This window comes from Stomoxys calcitrans, chromosome 2, assembly GCF_963082655.1.
Source record: "Stomoxys calcitrans chromosome 2, idStoCalc2.1, whole genome shotgun sequence".
Classification (NCBI taxonomy): Eukaryota; Metazoa; Arthropoda; class Insecta; order Diptera; family Muscidae; genus Stomoxys; species Stomoxys calcitrans.
The window spans coordinates 122,168,251-122,188,307 of NC_081553.1; the positions used below are offsets into that span (position 1 = coordinate 122,168,251).

General features: G+C 37.5%; 1 protein-coding gene across 2 annotated transcripts in view; it reads right to left on the reverse strand.

The window, feature by feature from the left end:
• LOC106082348 (serine-rich adhesin for platelets) overlaps window positions 1–20,057 on the reverse strand; it is a 530,048-nt gene that overhangs the window by 168,002 nt on the left and 341,989 nt on the right. For both annotated transcript variants that reach the window (XM_013244808.2, XM_059362235.1), the window contains one exon: window positions 8,342–8,463. In XM_013244808.2, the coding sequence (XP_013100262.2) occupies window positions 8,342–8,463 (122 nt within the window). The remainder of the gene's footprint in view (window positions 1–8,341; window positions 8,464–20,057) is intronic.

Sequence of the window (20,057 nt, forward strand, 5' to 3'; positions counted from 1 at the left end):
TAACTTTTAACTGAATTATCGTATGAAGACGCATACCGCAGCATAGTCATTGTAAATTTTGTCACCAATCCAAATCATGTACCAAAATTAAAATCGATGCACAAAGGCGATCTTGCCGTAATGCAAGATCGCCATGTGATACCATGAGACAGAGGCATCCTGAGGCATTTCTTCCACAAGCATAAATCTGATATTGTATGAACACTTTGCCGTTAAGGTTAAAAGTTTATTATCGTTGGATTCCGCACAATTTGACAACCGCTCAAACAGAGGATCGTGCAGACAAGAAATGTTAAAAAAATATGATCACGGTGCTTGAAAATACGTTTATAAGATCAACAAAGTTGGCGATCATAACGTAGAATTGTTGGCCGATCAAAACGTCGGATTAATGGGTCATCCGCTGTACAGCCCTGACTTGGCACCCAATTGGCCGCACATTAAAATAAGAATGCGTAGTCAACAATTTTCGTCGCTAGAAGATGCTGTCAAGGCATACAATACACATGTTTTGGAGGTGTCTCAATCGGAGTGGAAAAAGTGCTTCGATAATTGGTTTGAGTGCATGCAAAAGTATATAAATTGCTGGACCGAATCTTATATACCATCAACCATGGATCGCATTTGTCAAGTTTTTTAAATGACTTTTTCCAATAAAAAAACACCAGTCATAGAAAAACACCACCTCCAAAATTTTAGGCAAATCGAGTAATAAATGCTCCATTCAGAGTCTCAAAAAGTCAAACTGGGAGATCGGTTTATATGGCAGATATATCAGGTTATATACCGATTTAGATTTAACATACTTGGAACAGTTGTTGGAAGTCATACCAAAACGACATATGCAAAATTTGAACCATATTGGATAAGAATTGTGCCTAGCGCTTCTAGAGGCTAGAAGTCTAATCGAGAGATCGATTTATATGGTGGCTATATCAGGATATGGACTGATCTAGACCATACTTGACACAGTTGTTGGAATTCATAACGAAACACGTCATGGAAAATTTCAGCCAAATCGGATAAGAATTTCGCCCTCTAGAAGCTCAAGAAGTCAAGACTCAGCTCAATTGTTGGAAGTGATATTAAAACACTATGTGCAAAATTTCAGTCAAATCGGAAGAGAGTTGCGCCCTCTAGAGGCTCAAAACAAAATCCAAAAAGAACAAAACTAAAACAAATAATTGTCATTTTTTACATTGTCACAGCCGTTTTTTATGGTTTCGATGCATAGGTACTTGGAAAGGCAGTCGAGGGGATGATTTGAGTGTTTGAGAGAAAGATTCTTCGTAAAGTTTCTGGATTCATCTGCATTGGTGAAGAATATCGTCGTCGTATGAACGACGGGCTGTCTCTAGTGATGTAAATTGTTGGGGAGCGGTGTTAAAAAGGAAAAAGGTATCAAAAACCGATGACCTCCGGGAGACTGATAAATTTTAATACGACACATCCCCGGCGTATGAAGTTCACGAGAGAGGGAAATAGTTGGATGAGAAATTTGGTTTGGTACTCTGAAAATGACCCAACCGAAAATTGTCTATTGTTGTTAAACTACAAAGGTCATAAGGATAAATGGGTACGTCTTACTTATATCAGAGAATATCAATCATTTGAATTGTATTGATAACCGTATGGTGGACACCGTGGCGCAGAAGTGTGGATGTCCTCCTATGATGCTGAACGCCTGGGTCCAATTTGACTGTAGCCTCAACTTAAACATATACGCATTGGCGCTATGCCATTTGAATCGCTATAACGAGATTTTTTTATACAAAATATGTTTCACATTGTTACAATGTTGTTACTTAATCCTCATGTATGTCAATATGATTTCTTAAACCCCTAAAAGGTGCAGTAAAATAGTGGCCTTCTAGGTTCATTTATTTGTTTTCTAACACAAGACCAAGAAATCAATTGTACTAACTGAAATTAAAAGATTGAACCAATTATGGTGGCTGTAGCACGACACAATATTTCGTGCTTACAGTCGAAATCGCATAACTGTAATATGCTTTATTGAAAAGTACCACTCAACTGAAATTTGATGGAAAGAGCCATTCATTTTAAGTGTTATTCAATGCAAAGTGAAATATCGCTTAACTGAAAATGCCGCATAGCTGCAAAAGCTTTGACATCTCAAATTTTGTTTTAATATGAAACTAAATCGTACCAATGTGAAAGTTTTTTCTATGGGAAATTATCTGAAATTGGAAAAATTCACGTCTTCAATAAAAATTAAAAAAGAAAACATATCTCGTCATTTCGCTAATTATTTTGCATGACTTGAAAGAGTTTTACATAGCGTTGCTAATATCCATTTCAAGATATTTCCTACATAATTAGTAGAGAGCGGATATACAATATATGCACTTTTTGTTTATGGACCGATGTTGACCAAAATTTGTATTTAGGCATTATTTGGTGTAAGAAAACTAATTTTGTCGTCATATCTGATATATGCAAATTGTGTGCAAAATGTACGAGTCAAAATAGATACGTTTAGAACCTTAAATGATTTAATTGTTTGGGTTCTAAGTACTTTTGTGGGTATACATGTCCTCTTTAAACTCATTTTTCTCTAATTGTATCCTAAGAACCTACTAGGCCCAAATTTGTACCGGTCTTCCGATTTAGGCTCTTAGGCCTAAAAAAGCCACATTTATTATCCGATTCGGCTGAAATTTGGCACAACGAATTGTGTTAAAATCCCAGATATCTTTGCTAAATATGGTTCAGATCGGTTTATATCTTAGTATAGCTCCTATATAGACTGATCTTATTATTTAAGTTGATCAGATTTTTTAAAATTTGCGTTCCGCATTTGTAATGTATCGTGGTTTTGGTCCTACTTGGAGCAAATTTAAGGTTTTTAGACCATAAAAGCCGTATTTATTACCCGATTTGGCTGAAATTCGGCACAACGAGTTGTGTTTAGATATCTGTGCCGAATATGCTTTAGATCGATCTTTATCTTAGCATAGCTCCCATATAGACCGATCTCCCGATTTAAGGTATTTATTTTCCGATTTCGCTGTAAATTGGCACAACGAGTTGTGTTTAGATTGTTGATATCTGTGCCAAACATGGTATAGATCGGTCTATATCTTATCATAGCTCCCATATAGACCGATCTCCCGATTTAAGGTTTTAAGCCCATAAAAGCCGTATTTTTTACCCGCTACATACATTTTTGAACAAAAAAAAACATATTTGTACGACCTGTTGGTCTTTCTAGTGCTAAACAATATCTAAGTATTCTGTAGAGCCAAATTTTAGATACCCATCGGTCAAGTCTAGATGACATGTGTCCAAATACCTTACATTTGAATCAGATATTGTCCCAATATATCAAAGTCCTTTTGGGTTGGGCGGTTCACCTCAAACTTAACATCAGGTTCCTATTTTTGAGTTATTATAAGGCTTAAATCGGTTAAGCCATCTTCGATTACTGGCGTTTTTTAGTCAACAAATATGCACAAAATATGTGCAAAATATGCAAAATATATGCAAAATATGCAAATATATGCAAAATATGGAAACATATGCAGTTTGCATAAGATATGCAAACATTTTTTAGCGTTTTCTAAACCTACATTCGATGAAACGAATATCTGTGTTTTCAAATTTCTTTTCCGATTCTCCAAAAAATATATATGAATTTGCATATGTATTCGCACTCTAATAATTCTTCCGCATTATCGCTTAACCGGAAACTGCACTTATTTCTGGCAGTTAGCCCCGCTTCAATCTACGGTGGTGGTAATAATAACTATAAACTTTAAATAGCAAATAGAGAACGGTCAAGTCCCTAGATTTCCTCTTTTGCTAACAGTTTCTTGCAATTCTTTTGTTTTTCTTGTTATAAGAAAAATGATTGCGGGCAAGTATTACCAGATGTATTTTTAAAATTACTTGCACACATTGTGCATCATTTAAGCCTATAATAGTTATTATAGTAACATTAATTTAAAATTACGGCACAACAACTTGTAGATCAACTCAGTGATCAGATTAATAAGTATGTCCTTGGAATTATCACATATTCTGGCGGTTTCTTATCATAAAATTAAACTTGTAACAATTTTCTTCACCATATCAAGGATGACCTCAATACATTTTTAATATATGAACGTACTAAAATCTTATCTAGCATCCTCTTGCATCTTTCTACCACATATACCAATGATCCACTTGCAAATGCACTTATATTTGCAATTATTTGTTGTTATTTTGTTCATTTAATCCATATCAAATATAAACAACTGAGTCAGTGAAGAACACATCAATAAACTTGTGCCACTTACTTCAGCGCCTATAGGCAGCAAATAAACAAATCACATTTATTCATTATCAACATAAGTTAAAAAATAAATGAAAAAATAAAACTTTCGTTTAACACTTATGTGAGAATTTTAACATCAAATTTGAAAAATGTGATTATTTATTTGCATACAATTTGTATGCTCTAATTTTAGATAACCTTGAGCACGTCCAGCGTTGAGGAGATTTTAAATAGAGTGTAATGAGAGCATAATCAACAAAGGGGGTTTAATTTAACAGTTATTTAGTAAAAACGAAAGATAAAGGTCATGAAGGTAAACGATCTTCAATAAATAAAAGGATTTGTATTACCTTGAAGTTTTACGTGCACATAAAGGGTGAATTTGTAAGTTTTCATCTTATTGGCAACACTGGTTTGAACAGCTCACGCTGTTGTTTCACTGTCAAATATCTTCAGTTTGGTCTATAATTTAACCATGTATCATCTTACACACGCAGAATTTCTGATGGATGAGATCTTGGAAAGTTGACCGAAGATCCACTTTTTTTATCGAAAAATTGTGTTCAGCGACAAAGCTCATTTTTGGCTCTATGGGTACGTAAATAAGCAGAATTGTCGTTTTTGGAGTCAAGATCAGCCAGAAGCATTGCAAGAGCTGCCAATGCATCCAGAAAAAGTCACAGTTTGGTGCGGTTTATGGGCTGGTGGCATCATTGGACCGTACTTCTTCAAAGATGATGCGAATCTGTGAATGATCAGCACTATCGTGAGATGATATCAAACTTTTTGTTGCCCAAAATACAAGATCTTGACTTGCATGACATGTGGTTTGAACAAGACGGTGCTACATGCCACACAGCACTCGTAACAATGGACTCATTAAGAGGCGAGTTCAGTGAACATTTTATTTCACGTTCGGGACCGGCCGCCTAGATTATGCGATTTGACGCCTTTAGCCTTTTTCTGTGGGGCTATGTTAAAGCTCATGTCTATACAGACAAGCCCGCTTCAATTGACATATTGGAAGACAACATTGAAGCATTTATTCGTGAGATACCGGCCGAAATGTTGGAAAGAGTATGTCAAAATTGGACTAAGCGGATGAATCATTTAAGGCGCAGTCACGTTCAACATTTGCATGAAATAATCTTCCAACATTAATTACAGGACCGTGGTATCGACTCAAATAAAGATTTCTGCATTTTATGTGTTCCTCCGAAAAACTCGCCTATAGCTCTTAAAAAAATCAAACTTTATTTGCGCAAATGTTAGAGGGTGAAAGTCTTACAAATATTGTTAGAAGCCATTTCCTCGTTAAGTACGAGTTTTTGAAGTGATCGGATCAAGTAACAAAAGCAAAATCACTTTCTTAATATTTTTATTATTTTTTTTTTATGGACATTTTTGGATATTCAAGGTATACTGTGTAAAGAATATTTCTTCCGATTGGACTCAAGACGTACAAATTATAGATACATATAGCTCCCCTATAAACCAATCTCCCGAATATAATTCTTGAGCCTTTAAAGAGCACAATTCTTATCCAAGCATATAAAAAAATCATGGGGATTATTTGTAATGACCTCCCATTATTCTTTTTTAGTTTCTGCCTATAAAGAGAAAACGTCCAAAGAACTTGACTAAGCAATCCCTGATGGAGGGTATATAAGATTCGGCGCAGCCGAACTTAACACGCTTTTACTTGTTTTTTTTTATATTTTTTGTAACACCTCGAAATATGCGTCTGAGACCTCATACAGTATATATATTCTTGATCGTCATTTCGTTTTAAGTCGATCTAGCCATGTCCTTCCGTCCGTCCGTCTGTCTGCCGAAAGCACGCAAACTTTCGAAGGAGTACAGCTAGCCGCTTGAAATTTTGCACAAATACTTTTTATTAGTGTAGGTCGGTTGGGATTGTAAATGGGTCCATGTTTTGATATAGCTGCCATACAAACCGATCTTGGGTCTTGACTTCTTGAGCCTCTAGAGGGCGCAATTCTCGTCCAATTTGACTGAAATTTTGCACGAAGTGTTTACTGTGCTAAGTATGGTTTAAATCGGTCCATGTTTTGATATAGCTGCCATATAAACCGATCTTAAGTCTTGACTTCTTGAGCCTCTAGAGGGCGCAAGTCTCGTCCGATTTGACTGAAATTTTGCACATGGTGTTTTGGTACCATTTCCAACAACCGCGCTAATTATGGTTTAAATTCGTCCATGTTTTGATACAGCTGACAATAAACCGATCTTGGGTCTTGACTTCTTGAGCTTTTATAGGGCGCAATTCTCATCCGATTTAACTGAAATTTTGCACGTGGTGTTATGGTATCACTTCCAACAACTGTTCCAATTATGGTGTAAATCGGTCCATGTTTTGATATAGCTGCCATATAAACCGATCTTGGGTCTTGACTTCTCGAGCCTCTAGAGGGCGCAATTCTCGTCCGATTTGACTGAAATTTTGCATGTGGTGTTTTGGTATCACTTTCAACAACTGCTCCAATTATGGTGTAAATCGGTCCATGTTTTGATATAGCTGCCATATAAACCGATCTTGGGTCTTGACTTCTCGAGCCTCTAGAGGGCGCAATTCTCGTCCGATTCGACTGAAATTCTGCACGTAGTGTTTTGGTATCACTTCCAACAACTGCTCTAATTATGGTGTAAATCGGTCCATGTTTTGATATGGTTGCCGTATAAACCGATCTTGGGTTTTGAATTCTTGAGCCTCTAGAGGGCGTAATTCCAGTCCTATTTGGCTGAGATTTTGCACGTGGTTTTTTGGTATCACTTTCAACAACTGCTCTAATTATGGTGTAAATCGGTTCATAATCTGGTAGAGCTGCCATATAAACCGATCTTGAATCTTGAGCCGCTAGAGGGCGCAGTTCTTATCCGATTTGTCTGAAATTTTGCACGAAGTGTTTTGATATGACTTCCAAAAACAGTGCTTAGTGTGGTAAAAATAGGTTCATAACCTGGTCTAGCTGCCATATAAACCGATCTTGAGTTTTGAGTTCTTGAGCATCTAGAGGGCGCAGTTCTCATCCGATTTTGCTGAAATTTGGCATGAGGTGTTTTGTTATGACATCCAACAACTGTGTTGAGTATGGCGCAAATCGGTACCTAAACTAATATAGCTGCCTTATAACCGATCTTGGGTCTTGACTTCTTGAGCCTCTAGAGGGCGCAATTTTCGTCCGATTTGGCAGAAATTTTGTACAATGGCTTCTCTCATGACGTTCAACGTACGTGTCTAATATGGTCTGAATCGATCAATAGCTTGATGCATCTTCTTTATAAACCTATCTCCCGATTTTGCTTCTTGAGCCCCTACAAGGCGCAATTCTTACCCGAATGAACTGAAATATTCTTGAGCATCTAGAGGGCGCAGTTCTCATCCGATTTTGCTGAAATTTGGCATGAGGCGTTTTGTTATGACATCCAACAACTGTGTTGAGTATGGCGCAAATCGGTACCTAAACTAATATAGCTGCCTTATAACCGATCTTGGGTCTTGACTTCTTGAGCCTCTAGAGGGCGCAATTTTCGTCCGATTTGGCAGACATTTTGTACAATGGCTTCTCTCATGACGTTCAACGTACGTGTCTAATATGGTCTGAATCGATCAATAGCTTGATGCATCTTCTTTATAAACCTATCTCCCGATTTTGCTTCTTGAGCCCCTACAAGGCGCAATTCTTACCCGAATGAACTGAAATATTACACAATTACTTCTACGATGCTCAGCATTCTTTTATGGTTCGAATCGGACTATAACTTCTTTCTTTGTTTGCGTGAAAGGAGATACAGCGCATAGACAAATGCGATCCATGGTGGAGGGTATAGAAGATTCGGCCCGGCCGAACTTAGCACGCTCTTACTTGTTTTTTAATAAGCTAGTCAATTGATTTTTGTTTCCAACGCAAATACCTTTTTTGAGATTGCCATTACTAAAATTCCCATACGTTTTTTGTGAATGACTCATACCACGTATTTTTCCAAGTTAAATTTGTAATTATTTTTTGTTTTAACGTTTAACTTTATAACACTCACCTTAATACATTTGGATGTGACAATTTGTTGAGAAGTTGTACTTCTCTCAGCATATTTGGTCGATTCGCTCGTAATTGATTCATTTTCAAGACCATAACTTGCCCCGTTGTACGATGTGTGACCTAAAAAGACAAAATAATAATCATAATAATCGGTGAAAAAATTGAAAACTAACAAAAATCAAAAAAACAAAAAGTTAATTGTTTTAGTTATGAGAACTGCTTGTCATGAACAAATTCAAAAACTCAAAATAAAAACAAAAAACAATTTGAAAAACAACTTCACAGCCAGCAATTGTCAATGTCGAGGTCATTGAAACGCAACACTTGTTAAAATAAATAAACATTTAATAGACAATAAATGAAAGGTGGCGGCGGTGGTGTAGCACAAAATTTATGCAGAACTCACAAAAAAAAACACCATAAACATAGACAACATCGTGCTGTCTATGACAACAAAAAAGTTTACAAAAACAATTGTTTGATTATAAAATATAATTAACAAATGATTCATATCGCACATATGTCATAAGCGCAAAATTACGCGGACCATGATCATCGTTCGAAGAGAAAAAGATTGTTAAACGGCCAGTTTATCAAGTGAAAGTGTCAATGACATTGGCCTTCGAAAGGGAGACAAAATACTGGTTTGTATTAGAAAATTAAAAAAAGTTTTTAATAAAAAAGCTTTATCCAGAGTCGGAAATTTTTTGGGAAAAATTATTTAGCACATAATTTAATGTATTTATTACTTCAATATTCAATAAGATATACTTCAGAAAGCTCTATGTGAAACAGTAAAGTGGGCTACCGAAAGTGGTTTAGGTAAAAATCAGTGCAAGACAGAAGTAGTTCCTTTCAGTAGGAGATACAAGTTGCCTACAGTGGAACCTGTCTCCTTGGGTGGAGAGAATGTTCCATTTTCAGAAAGCACAAAATACCTGGATGTTTGACAGGAAATTGAACTTCAAATCCAACATTTTGGAAAAGGCAAGAAAGGCCACTCTTGCCCTATACGCCTGCAAGAGAGCCAATGGCAAAAGTTGAAGATTTAGACCGCGTGTCATGCATTTGGCATGTACTACAGTTGTCAGACCTCTAATGCTATATAGTTTTGTGGTCTGTTGGACGGCGCTTCAAAAGTCCATCTACTGCTTAATACTTAACCGGATCTAAAGGATGGCTTGTTTATGCATCAAAGGCGCACTGAGGACGATACTTGTCAGACCTATAATGCTATATGGTGTTGTGGTCTGGTGGACGGCGCTTCAAAAGTCCACCTACTGCTCAATACTTAACCGGATCCAAAGGATGACTTGATTATGCATCAAAGGCGGACTGAGGACTACACCATCTGATGCACTGAATTTTATGTCACATCTCATTGGCATAAATATCTTCTCAGACAGCCAGGCAGCCATTAAATCTCTGGAGAATGTATTTCTGAACACTTAAACCGCCCTCGACTGTCGCTGATCTCTCAACGAGCTGGCTGAACAGTTCAAAATTCACCAGTTCTGGGTGCCGCGCCACAGAAATATCCCAGGAAATTCAAAGCAGACGAGCTTGCGAGACTAGGAACTACAAATTGAAGGGACACTGGTATCTGTGGGTATGCCTCTAGCAACATGTAAGCTAAGTTTGCAGGACCAGTTCCTAAGGACAACGAATGATAGATGGTCACAAAGAGGGGGATGTGAGCATTCCAAAACTATGTGGCCTCATCTGGACTTGAAGATGTCTACTGCTATGCTGTCATTGGCTTGAACAGACGTCACAGTCATGGTTTCCGTCATGACAGGCGAAAGCGATATGGAACCTACAAAATCTTCCTTTCTTGTTCTAAGCAATTGCGCTCTGAGGGTTTAGACTAGTAACGTAGAAATATAGACCATATTAAATATTGAAACATTCATTAAAGGAAGATCTGCGTCTTCTGTATAATTGTTGACCACAAGAAAGTTTTCGAAGGTCCATTACGTTCAACGGAATTTTTTTATCATGTCTGAAGTTGGTATCCCTGCAAAATATGTAAGACTTTGGATAATAAACAGACAGATGTATGCTTTGCACATACATCGCAGTGATCGGGGACACTACTTGAACAGACAGATGTATGCTTTGCACATATATCGCAGCGATCGGGGACACTACTTGGCAGGTCTCAGCCAGTTCAAGTTGTGTTAGGACGGCCCTCGCGACTCTTCATATATGGAAGGCTTTCGGTATGGTTAGTCAGCCCAAGCGAAATAAACTAGAAAAATATATTCCATTGTAGAACGGATAGAGATAACGTTTTTAAATAACTAGAGCTGAGATGTTTTCGAGATCATGTTCCTAATTTCAAGGAACCAACTAGGTCCGCGCGCCTCTTGGCAGGTCTCTGAAGTTTGTCACCTCGTCATTTCGAAAAATTGTTGAGGCTGCCAAAGTAGATTTTTTGCATTTTTTTTTCAAAAAAAGGATTTTCATTGATTAGTCTTTATTAAAAAAACTAGCTTTAATACCGAAATTTTCTTTTTTTCTTGTAAAGCGGACATATCGTAGATGCGTTTTCATAGTGAAATTTGGACACGATATATCAATCTAAACGGTAAACGGTCAAATAGGTATTACAAAATTGAAAAAAGACCTCGAGTTCTCAAAACACAAAGCCCAGATCCCCAGTTAAGGCTTTTTTATACCCACCACCGAAGGATGGGAGTATATTCATTTTGTCATTCCGTTTGCAACACATCGAAAAATCAATTTACGAGCCTATAAAGTACATATATTCTTGATCGTCGGTAAAAATCTAAGACGATCTGGCCATGTCCGTCTGTCTGTCTGTTGAAAACACGCTACAGAAGATATATAGATACTCGGCTATAAAAAGGAGGCCGCTTATCATTGAGCTTAAACTTGAATCGGACTGCACTCATTGATATGTGAGAAGTTTATCTCTGTTCCTTAGTGGAATGTTCATGGGCAAAATTTGCATATCGGACTATATCTTGATATAGCCCCCATATAGACCGATTCGCCGATTTAGGATTTTAGGCCAATAAAAGCCACATTTATTATCCGATTTTCTGAAATTTTGGACAGTGAGTTGTGTTGGGCCAATCAACATCCTTCACCAATTTGGCCCTGATCGTTCCAGATTTGGATATAGCTGCCGTATAGGCCGATCTCTTCATTTGAGGTTTTGGGCCCATAAAAAGGTCATTTATTGTCTGATGTCGCCGAAATTTGGGACAGTGAGTTGTGCTAGGCCTTCTTTCTGCAACTTGGCCCAGATCGGTCCAGATTTAGATATAGCTGTCATATACACCAATCTCTCGTTTAAGGTCTTGGGCCCATAAAAGACGCATTTATAGTCCGATTTCGCCAAAATTTGGTACAGTGAGTTATGTTAGGACCTTCGACATCCTCTTCAATTTGACATAACTCCCAGATCGATCTATATTTGGATATAGCTACCAAAAAGACCAATATTTTACAATTAAAAATTGAACAATGACTTGCACTTATTCGTATTAGACCACTCAATGTCCGTGACGAATTTGGTCCAAATCGGATCATATTTCGATATAGCTGCTATGGGGGCATAAATTACGCATTTTTCATTGGATTATGACGAAATGTGGTTTACATATATACCCGAGGTAGTGGGTATCCAGAGTTCGGCCCGGTCGAACTTAATGCCTTTTTACTGGTTTTACTTTATGTGTAGAAAAATGCTGATATGTATTATAACAGATACCCGAACAAATAACAAGAATTTCTATGGCCCATACCTACATTGTTGGGTAGGTATTTAAATGTGCGAGAACAACTACTCCCACAAGAAATTTTTTTGTTTAACTTATAGCATAAGGAATACCTTCATTTGTTCATTTAACCAAGCGTACGTACAAGAATTTGAGTCTATAACCGCCCATCTGAAGTAATTTTCCATCTCAGTGATGGCATTAGAAGCTGTAACCGCTGATAATCTCTCCTCCAATCGCTTTTATCGAACCTAGCGTTAGAGATAATACAACTTATTATCGGGAAAATATTTTGGTAGCTGCTTTGGAGCCGTGGGCGTGGTGCCAACAAGACCCGGCATTGTCGTATAAAGCACGTATAAACGAAGAATGCCTAAAAAATCATGTTTTCCATTTCATTTCTTCATTTTGCAACTCGTTTTTTGACCGACTCAGATCAATAGTCAAGATAAAAGCAAATCGAACAAAAGTGAATTGATTATTATCATACATTTTTTACATTTAAATCATTCAAATAAATTTTCAGTTACGCTGCAGATGTTTGTCATGTCACACATTACATGTTCATCTGCCCAGCCAATTTTATTCGACCAAGTAGCAAGCTTTCTAGATCTGGATATTTAACAAAATCCGGCAAACAAATTAAGGATAAAGATAAGTATTATCCAAAAACCCTAGCCGAGAGTTACCAGCAAATGTTTCGCCATCTCTCTGGAGGACAGCAGAATCCATTGCAGAAGTAATAGGAGAAAAAAAGCTTAGCATCGTCGGCATACATTAAAACTCGGCAGGTGCTGATAGGTCATTAAGATATAGTGCGAATAGAATCGGCTCTATATGACTTCCCTTAGGAACACCACATGAGGCAAATATAGGATGGGATAAAATTCCTTTATAAACAACTTTTTAAATCCTTTAGGATATATATGATGATACCCAGTTCAAAAGGGAAGGTGTAAACCCCAATTTGTCAATTTTGAAAATCAGAAGGCCGTGACTTATCAAAGGCTTTTCTGAAATCGGTGAATATCGCATCGATTTGATACTGTATAGTGTCGCCGCGAAGAATTGCTAAAACATCCGCAAACACAATGGATTGCCCAATGATATCGTAGAAGAGTGTTTCACGACTCAAACGGAAGTTCAATTGCGTAAAAATCTTTCAGAAAATGTTGTTATTCATCGCGGACACCAAAGTTCTTCCAAAATTATGAAAATGTTTGTAGACAAGAATATTTTTTGAATAATGTATGTGTAAGTGTATTACGTATGAAACTAAACCAAATCTATTTATAGAATTTTTTAACTCATAATTTAAACCAACGCCAGAAAAACTTCCCTCCACGAGTTTTAAAACATATATGAAAACATGGAAAAATGAAACATAAAAATAAAAAAAAAACCGTGAAAATCATAAATTTTCCGTAAATGTTCATACCTGTCTGGGCACGAGTTCATGAATGAACGTTCACAGCAAACATTGGACATTGAACAAATGTGAGGGTCAGAGTAGCAAAATTTATAAAAGGAAAACAAAAACGTATATAAAAATAATAATGACCTTAGGCTGAAATCATAAATATGTGGTGCTTGGAAAGGAGTTTCGATGGAAAACGCAACAAAAACCATCAACTGATCTTTCAACATGTGTTGGCATGTATGTTTATAACAACAACAACAAAATATAAGCAATTTAGTCAAAACAAAGATTTGTTGTATTTCATTAAAAACAATAGCGAAAATACTCGTTGACGAACTTTCTAATAAATATAAAAAAAACGCCTGTGTGTGAAAAATGTTTCAGTGCCATAGAAATACTCAAGTCTTTCATCATCACAATTGTTATGGCTTTAAAACTGAAAATACGGATGCATTTCTATGGAATGCCGTAATCTATTGAATGTAGACATAATCTGCAATAGAAAGCAGCAGGAGTAAAATGTTGCAGACATACTGAGGCGAGAGATAATTGTAGTCAAATTTTCCATAGCAGAGATTTTACAGTCTACAAAGCAATTATCCTATCCATTCATCATATAAACATTAACAAATGTATTGAGAGAAATATTTGTTCAGTATTTTAAAACCATACAAAAATTCGTCTGTAACACAACATTTTTTCCGCAGGTGTAATTGCGGATTTTTCATATAGTCGGCGTTGACAAATTTTTTCACAGCTTGTGACTCTGTAATTGCATTCTTTCTTCTGTCAGTTATCAGCTGTTACTTTTAGCTTGCTTTAAAAAAAAGTGTAAAAAAAGTATATTTGATTAAAGTTAATTCTAAGTTTTATTAAAAATGCATTTACTTTCTTTTAAAAAATCCGCAAATACTTTTTGGGCAACCCAATATATGGTAGTCATGATGGCAAATGTCCCCTTAAGATGGGATGTAATTGTGTGCTTTGCTATACACCTGCAAGAATGTTATTGACAATCGTTGGAGGTTAAACTACATATCAGATCTTAGCTTTATACTGCAGTTTTCAGTCCCATTATGGTAAATGATGTTGTGGTCTGGTGGACGGCATCTCAAAAATCCATCTACAGATCAATACCTAGCAATACTCTACAGCCATACTGAGAAATACACCATCGATAAGTTAACATCAGAATTTTAGTATGTGAAGTCCATTTATGCCCTCCATCACCCATGCAAAATACGGTTCAGACGGTTCCATAAGTAAATATAAACCCTTATAGACCGATTTTACTTCTTGATCTCTCAGAAGATTTTAGAAGAATATTAGTATTGCTGAAAAGAGATATGTTTTTTTTTTAATACTAAATAATTTATATTTAAATCTGTGAAACATATATGAAAACAGAAGTAATGACACAAATATATGTATCCACAAATTTATATTTTTTACATAGGAGTACATTTCTTCAATGTATTCTCTAATGGATCTATCCACTGAGTCTTCCCGGGGAAGGGGTTAGCAGCTGTGGTTGCTATAGAGGCAGTCACATATTGTGTTCATATCGACCAAATCATCGACAAGTGCTTTCAATTTTGATTTTATCCAATCGAATGACAGCCAAACAAGCATGTGGCACATACCATCAGTCCATGATAGTGAGAGTGGGAGTAAGAGTTTAGGGGATAAAGGAACCAGTCTGGTACTGTCATTATTGGTTTTGAAGCCTTTACATTTTTTTCTATGACAATCGAAATGGTAGACAGTGAGTAAACACAATGGTCCAACAAAATAGAAAAAAAAGAAAAACGAAAGCGAAAAAACTAAAATTAAACATTTTGTCCAGACACTTAGTTCAATGCCAGTGGTCAACCAAACCAGATTGCTGTCTGTCAGTCTGGCTATTAAAAGCTATCACATGTGTACATTCACACTGAGGTTAAAATCCATCACATACACACATATATACATCATGATCCTTTGAGTCTATGGTCCAGCAAATTGATTTTAAATCCACTCGGCTACATCACAATAGTTGAAATTTTATCGATTTAAAAATCAGGTCTAGCCTTTGATGTTCATCTGTAAAAATATCAGCAGCAGCAACAGCAATAGCAACATTAAAATAAATATTTCATTAATCTCTAGACTGTGGCAAGCATTCACTGTCAATATTTGATGTTGTGCCAATTAAAATGTTATTGTATTTTATTAAACCAATTCAAAAATTCTACTAAATATGGCTAAATCGTACCAGGGAGAAACTCTATTTTTAAAAATTGCATATTAAAGAAAATGGAATGATTTTGTATTTTCGTATTGCAAATATCGAAGCAAGTAATACATGCATAGGGAACATCTCCAGGGTGTTGGTTGAATTCAAAAATAAGTGAACCATTATCAAAAACTTTTTAAATAGTTAAACAATATTTTTTTTTTTAATTCGAGAAATAAAACAAAACAAGAGAACGGCGACACTAAATATAATTCCCTAAATAGATATGAACCCTTATAGACTCAATACGGCTGAACAGATGGTTTAGAATGATCCCGTAGTGAAATTTTCTGAAGTTCTTTTTTTATATCTAAAAGGGGACGGAACCTCCCCCTTACTCTAATTTTAAAAAACGCCAGATCTTGGAGATTTTTTGGACGATTCTAGGGAAGGTTGAACTCTTATAATAACGAAAACCGCCCTACCTCCAAAACCCACCAAATGGATATATATAACATTTTCTACAATAGGGGGTTCAATGAAAGTTATTTGAGAGTATAAAATAAACCTGCCACCCATCCTAAAAACCCTCCAATCGTACATATTTACCTACCATGGTAATATGAAGTTCAAATGAAAGCACTTTAAGAGTAAACAGCGTAATTGATACCCACTTTTGGAATCAAGTCTCAAGAGTTCCAACTCACCCCCAAAACACCCCATAAACAGGAATTATTGTCTAACCATGGTAATATGGGGCTCAAATTCGAGGTATTTAAGAGTAGATCAAGATTTTTACATCTACTTTTATGCCAGGTGTCTGGGTGGCCACCCCACTACCAAAGTACTCCCAAACAAGGCATTATGTCATTATGTATGGATATATGAGGTTCAAAGGAAAGGAGGATTTAGGAGTAGGAAATGACGAAGTAACTGAGGGGCCGTGAAAGAAGAAGAGTGAAAGAAGGCACAGCGGAAAAGGTCCGGTCCAGCTAGTCTGTAAAGTAACTTAAGATATTAAACTCCGAAACCATAAAAATTACCATATGCACCACAAAAATTCACTATTTGCATTTTTGGGCCCCCAAAAAGTTTTCTTCAATTAAATAATTTGTAATATTTAAACCAATTAATATTTAATTCTGATTAAGCAATCGAAATAAACGGAAAGTTTCTGTATATAAACTATATACACCAGGAATGTCATTGTTTAACTGCCATCACGCCCTATATATGCAAGGCCCAAGGGTGAATACAATTCGTCTATCAACGCCCCGCAGTTATAGCAACCCGCATATGAATGTCAATTCGATAATAGAGGTTCATCTCTTTGTCGAGAAGTGGAGTACTAATTAAAACTCCTTTTGATCTATGTTTCATGGCGCGAGACCCACATCGAAGAAGTTGCGTCTAGTACTAAGATTAGCGGATCGCTACTCGCAGGAAATAGCACAGTGCTTAATCTTCGATAGATGCTAGTCAAGCAAAACTTTTCACAATCTCCATTCTACAAAAATGAAAACTCCATGCTGGCTACAGCTTCCCACGTGCCGCTTCTATCTACGATTATAACAAAATAAATCTGATATGTCAGGAAATACTCGCATCTACTCGGTAATTTGAGACACTATCATACACGGCATAGATTTCCTAAATCAGCGCGACCGAGCAATCAGTCCTCCGTCGCTCTTGCATTACAGCCTACTGTCAATTAGGTTAGGTTGAAAGTAGGTGCGGATATTAATCCGCTCCATGCCATTCTAAATACTAAAAATTAAGTTAGGTTCAGTTTAGTTTAGGTGCCAGTCTGTCATCAGACTCACTTAGACGTTTTTCGTCATTGTGATACAGCAGGAACAAGGGAAGAAAGATGTCTTCTAGTTCCTACCGTTGAACCATTCTAGATCGCTTTTAAAACCCAACTTGCGAATGTTCACATCCGCTAAATCTGAAAAGTTCTTAAAGAAATGAAAACCTAAAGTGGTACTCCTTCTGACTGCCAGTGCAGAACATGCACACAGCAGATTTTCTATGGTATCTTCTTCCTCGTTGTCCTCACAGCTTCTGCAGAAGTCGCTACTTGGAACCTTCAGTCTGTCAACAAGTTTTCCGATTAAACAGTGGCCTGTCATGACGGAGATTGGGCCACATAATTTTGGCCCAATCTCGGTCGTACTTTATGACCATCTGTCATTCGTTGACCTTCGGGCCTGATCCTGAAAACTTAGCTTTAAAGTCGCTAGAACCATATCCCCAGCCTTGTCTGCTTTACAATTCCCTGGGATGTCTCTGTGAATTCCAAAAATGTTTGCCATCTCGTTGAGAGATCTGCGATATTAGAGGGCGATTCTTGAATTCAGAATATGTTCCCCAGAGATTTAATAACCATGTTTTTTGACGACAGTGCTCTGACCTTCACTGCCAAGTTCATTCCTCCATATTCCGTATGTGGATCGTATCACTCTCAGAAAATGCGTTAATCTCTTTTTACGCTACAAGACTATTCGCGACCTTACCGTCCTGATTGTTACAGTCGGAATGACCAGTTAACTGGTTGTAAATATGTTTACTCTCAACGTCCTCGTGTTAACACCATACCATACCATGCATTCCATGATCGCCCGTACCTCCGCCTGCAGCGCCGTATTATGGTCAGGCAGTCGGAAACAAATCTCAGTTTCTTGGTTCTCAATATATACCCCAGGCCCACTTTGTCCTCTAGCTTTGATCCATCCGTATAGCATGGACTTTCAAACGGCAATATCAGAGTTCCGCCAATTCAAGACAGTGCCTCTGGCAGCACTGCCTCGCAATCGACCTCAAGTGCCATCTCAGTTATCCGTTCCGGACATTATCCAATTCTTTGCAGGATTCCTATTATCGCCTTGATTATTCAGCGATGGTGTAAGCAGGTACATGTAGTTAAATACGCGCGCGATCGCCTTAGCCAACAAACGCGAACATATCAGGCGCGAACTGGAGATTATTATATTGTCTCGCGGTAGAACTAGCCGTTCCCAAAATAAAGTGGGTTTGGACAACTCAAGGCCTAATGTCCACTAAACTACACCGACAGCAGATCCCGATATTGCAATCACGCTATCTATGGTCAAAGCCCATAGACCGAACACTGTGTTTGCTTGCGCTCCCTGAACCAAAACCACATGATATGGGCATCCTCTTCAAACAACTAATTCGTCATCCTCGAATTACACTTCAGGGTGCGTGAAGAGTATCAACTTTGGGCTTCCGTGCGCGCACTAATCAGCTGTACCGACTTCCTAAGCTGCTCGACGCTCATCGCCGTCTTCCCGTTGAGCTAATACGACTTCATCATGAACTCACCCGGCCTTAAATCCGAATGGAGAATGCGAAGTTTGCTGAGGTTGAGCTTGAGTTGGCGGTTAATAACAAGCCTGGTCCGCGGGTAGTTCTGCTGTGTAACCACCAAGGCAGGATCAAGCTTGTCGTCGACCACCACGTTAAACCCGACCTAAAGAAAATTTGCGTTCTGCTTCATATAATCCCTCTAAGCACACTTTGAGTCCTCACAAAAAGTATAGGGTCCACCTCCTCAACCACGTTCTTCATTACTTCAGCGGTCATCGACATCCCCCTTTTGTTGTCCATGCCAGCCCACGTGGCCACTGGTTTTGCAACCGGCAGAAGTGGAACAGCCTCTAAACATTTGTACCACCGACAACCCCATCAGCTATATTCATACCAGTTGTCACTCCACACTCATAGAAAAAAATCTGCTGATAATAGCAAACCGTATCTGCTGACTCTTCGTAGTTAATATTGCTTCTATTTCAGCAATGGTTGAGCTAGTATAGCTATAGCATTTAAGATCGATCGTTGTACCGAAGAAAGTTGATGTCGTGTGTAAACTTATAATGCAAGATCTTCATGTGACATACCGTAAAAAATAGGCATCCTTTGGCATTTCTTGCATATATTCGATATGGCATGAACACCTTGCCGTAAAAAAAGGTGTGTTTTCGTTGGATTCCGCATAATTGACAATCGCTCAAAAAAAGTGTCTAGGAACTTATCGCCACGATTAGTTCAAGGAAATGTTGAAACAATACGAGCGCGGTGCTACAAAATACGATAATAAGAACGTCACAGGTTGCGAATCGTGGATCTATACGTATGAGCACGAAACAAAACAACAATCGACCGTTTGGGTCTTCGAAGATGAAGCCTGCTTCTTCAGCAAAACTGGTGACTGGTACGCCTTATTTCGGTCGGTCAATTTTGAGCGGTGCACCACAATTTATTTTCCTGGAGTCTACCGATAAATTCGAATATCGAACAAGAGAAGATG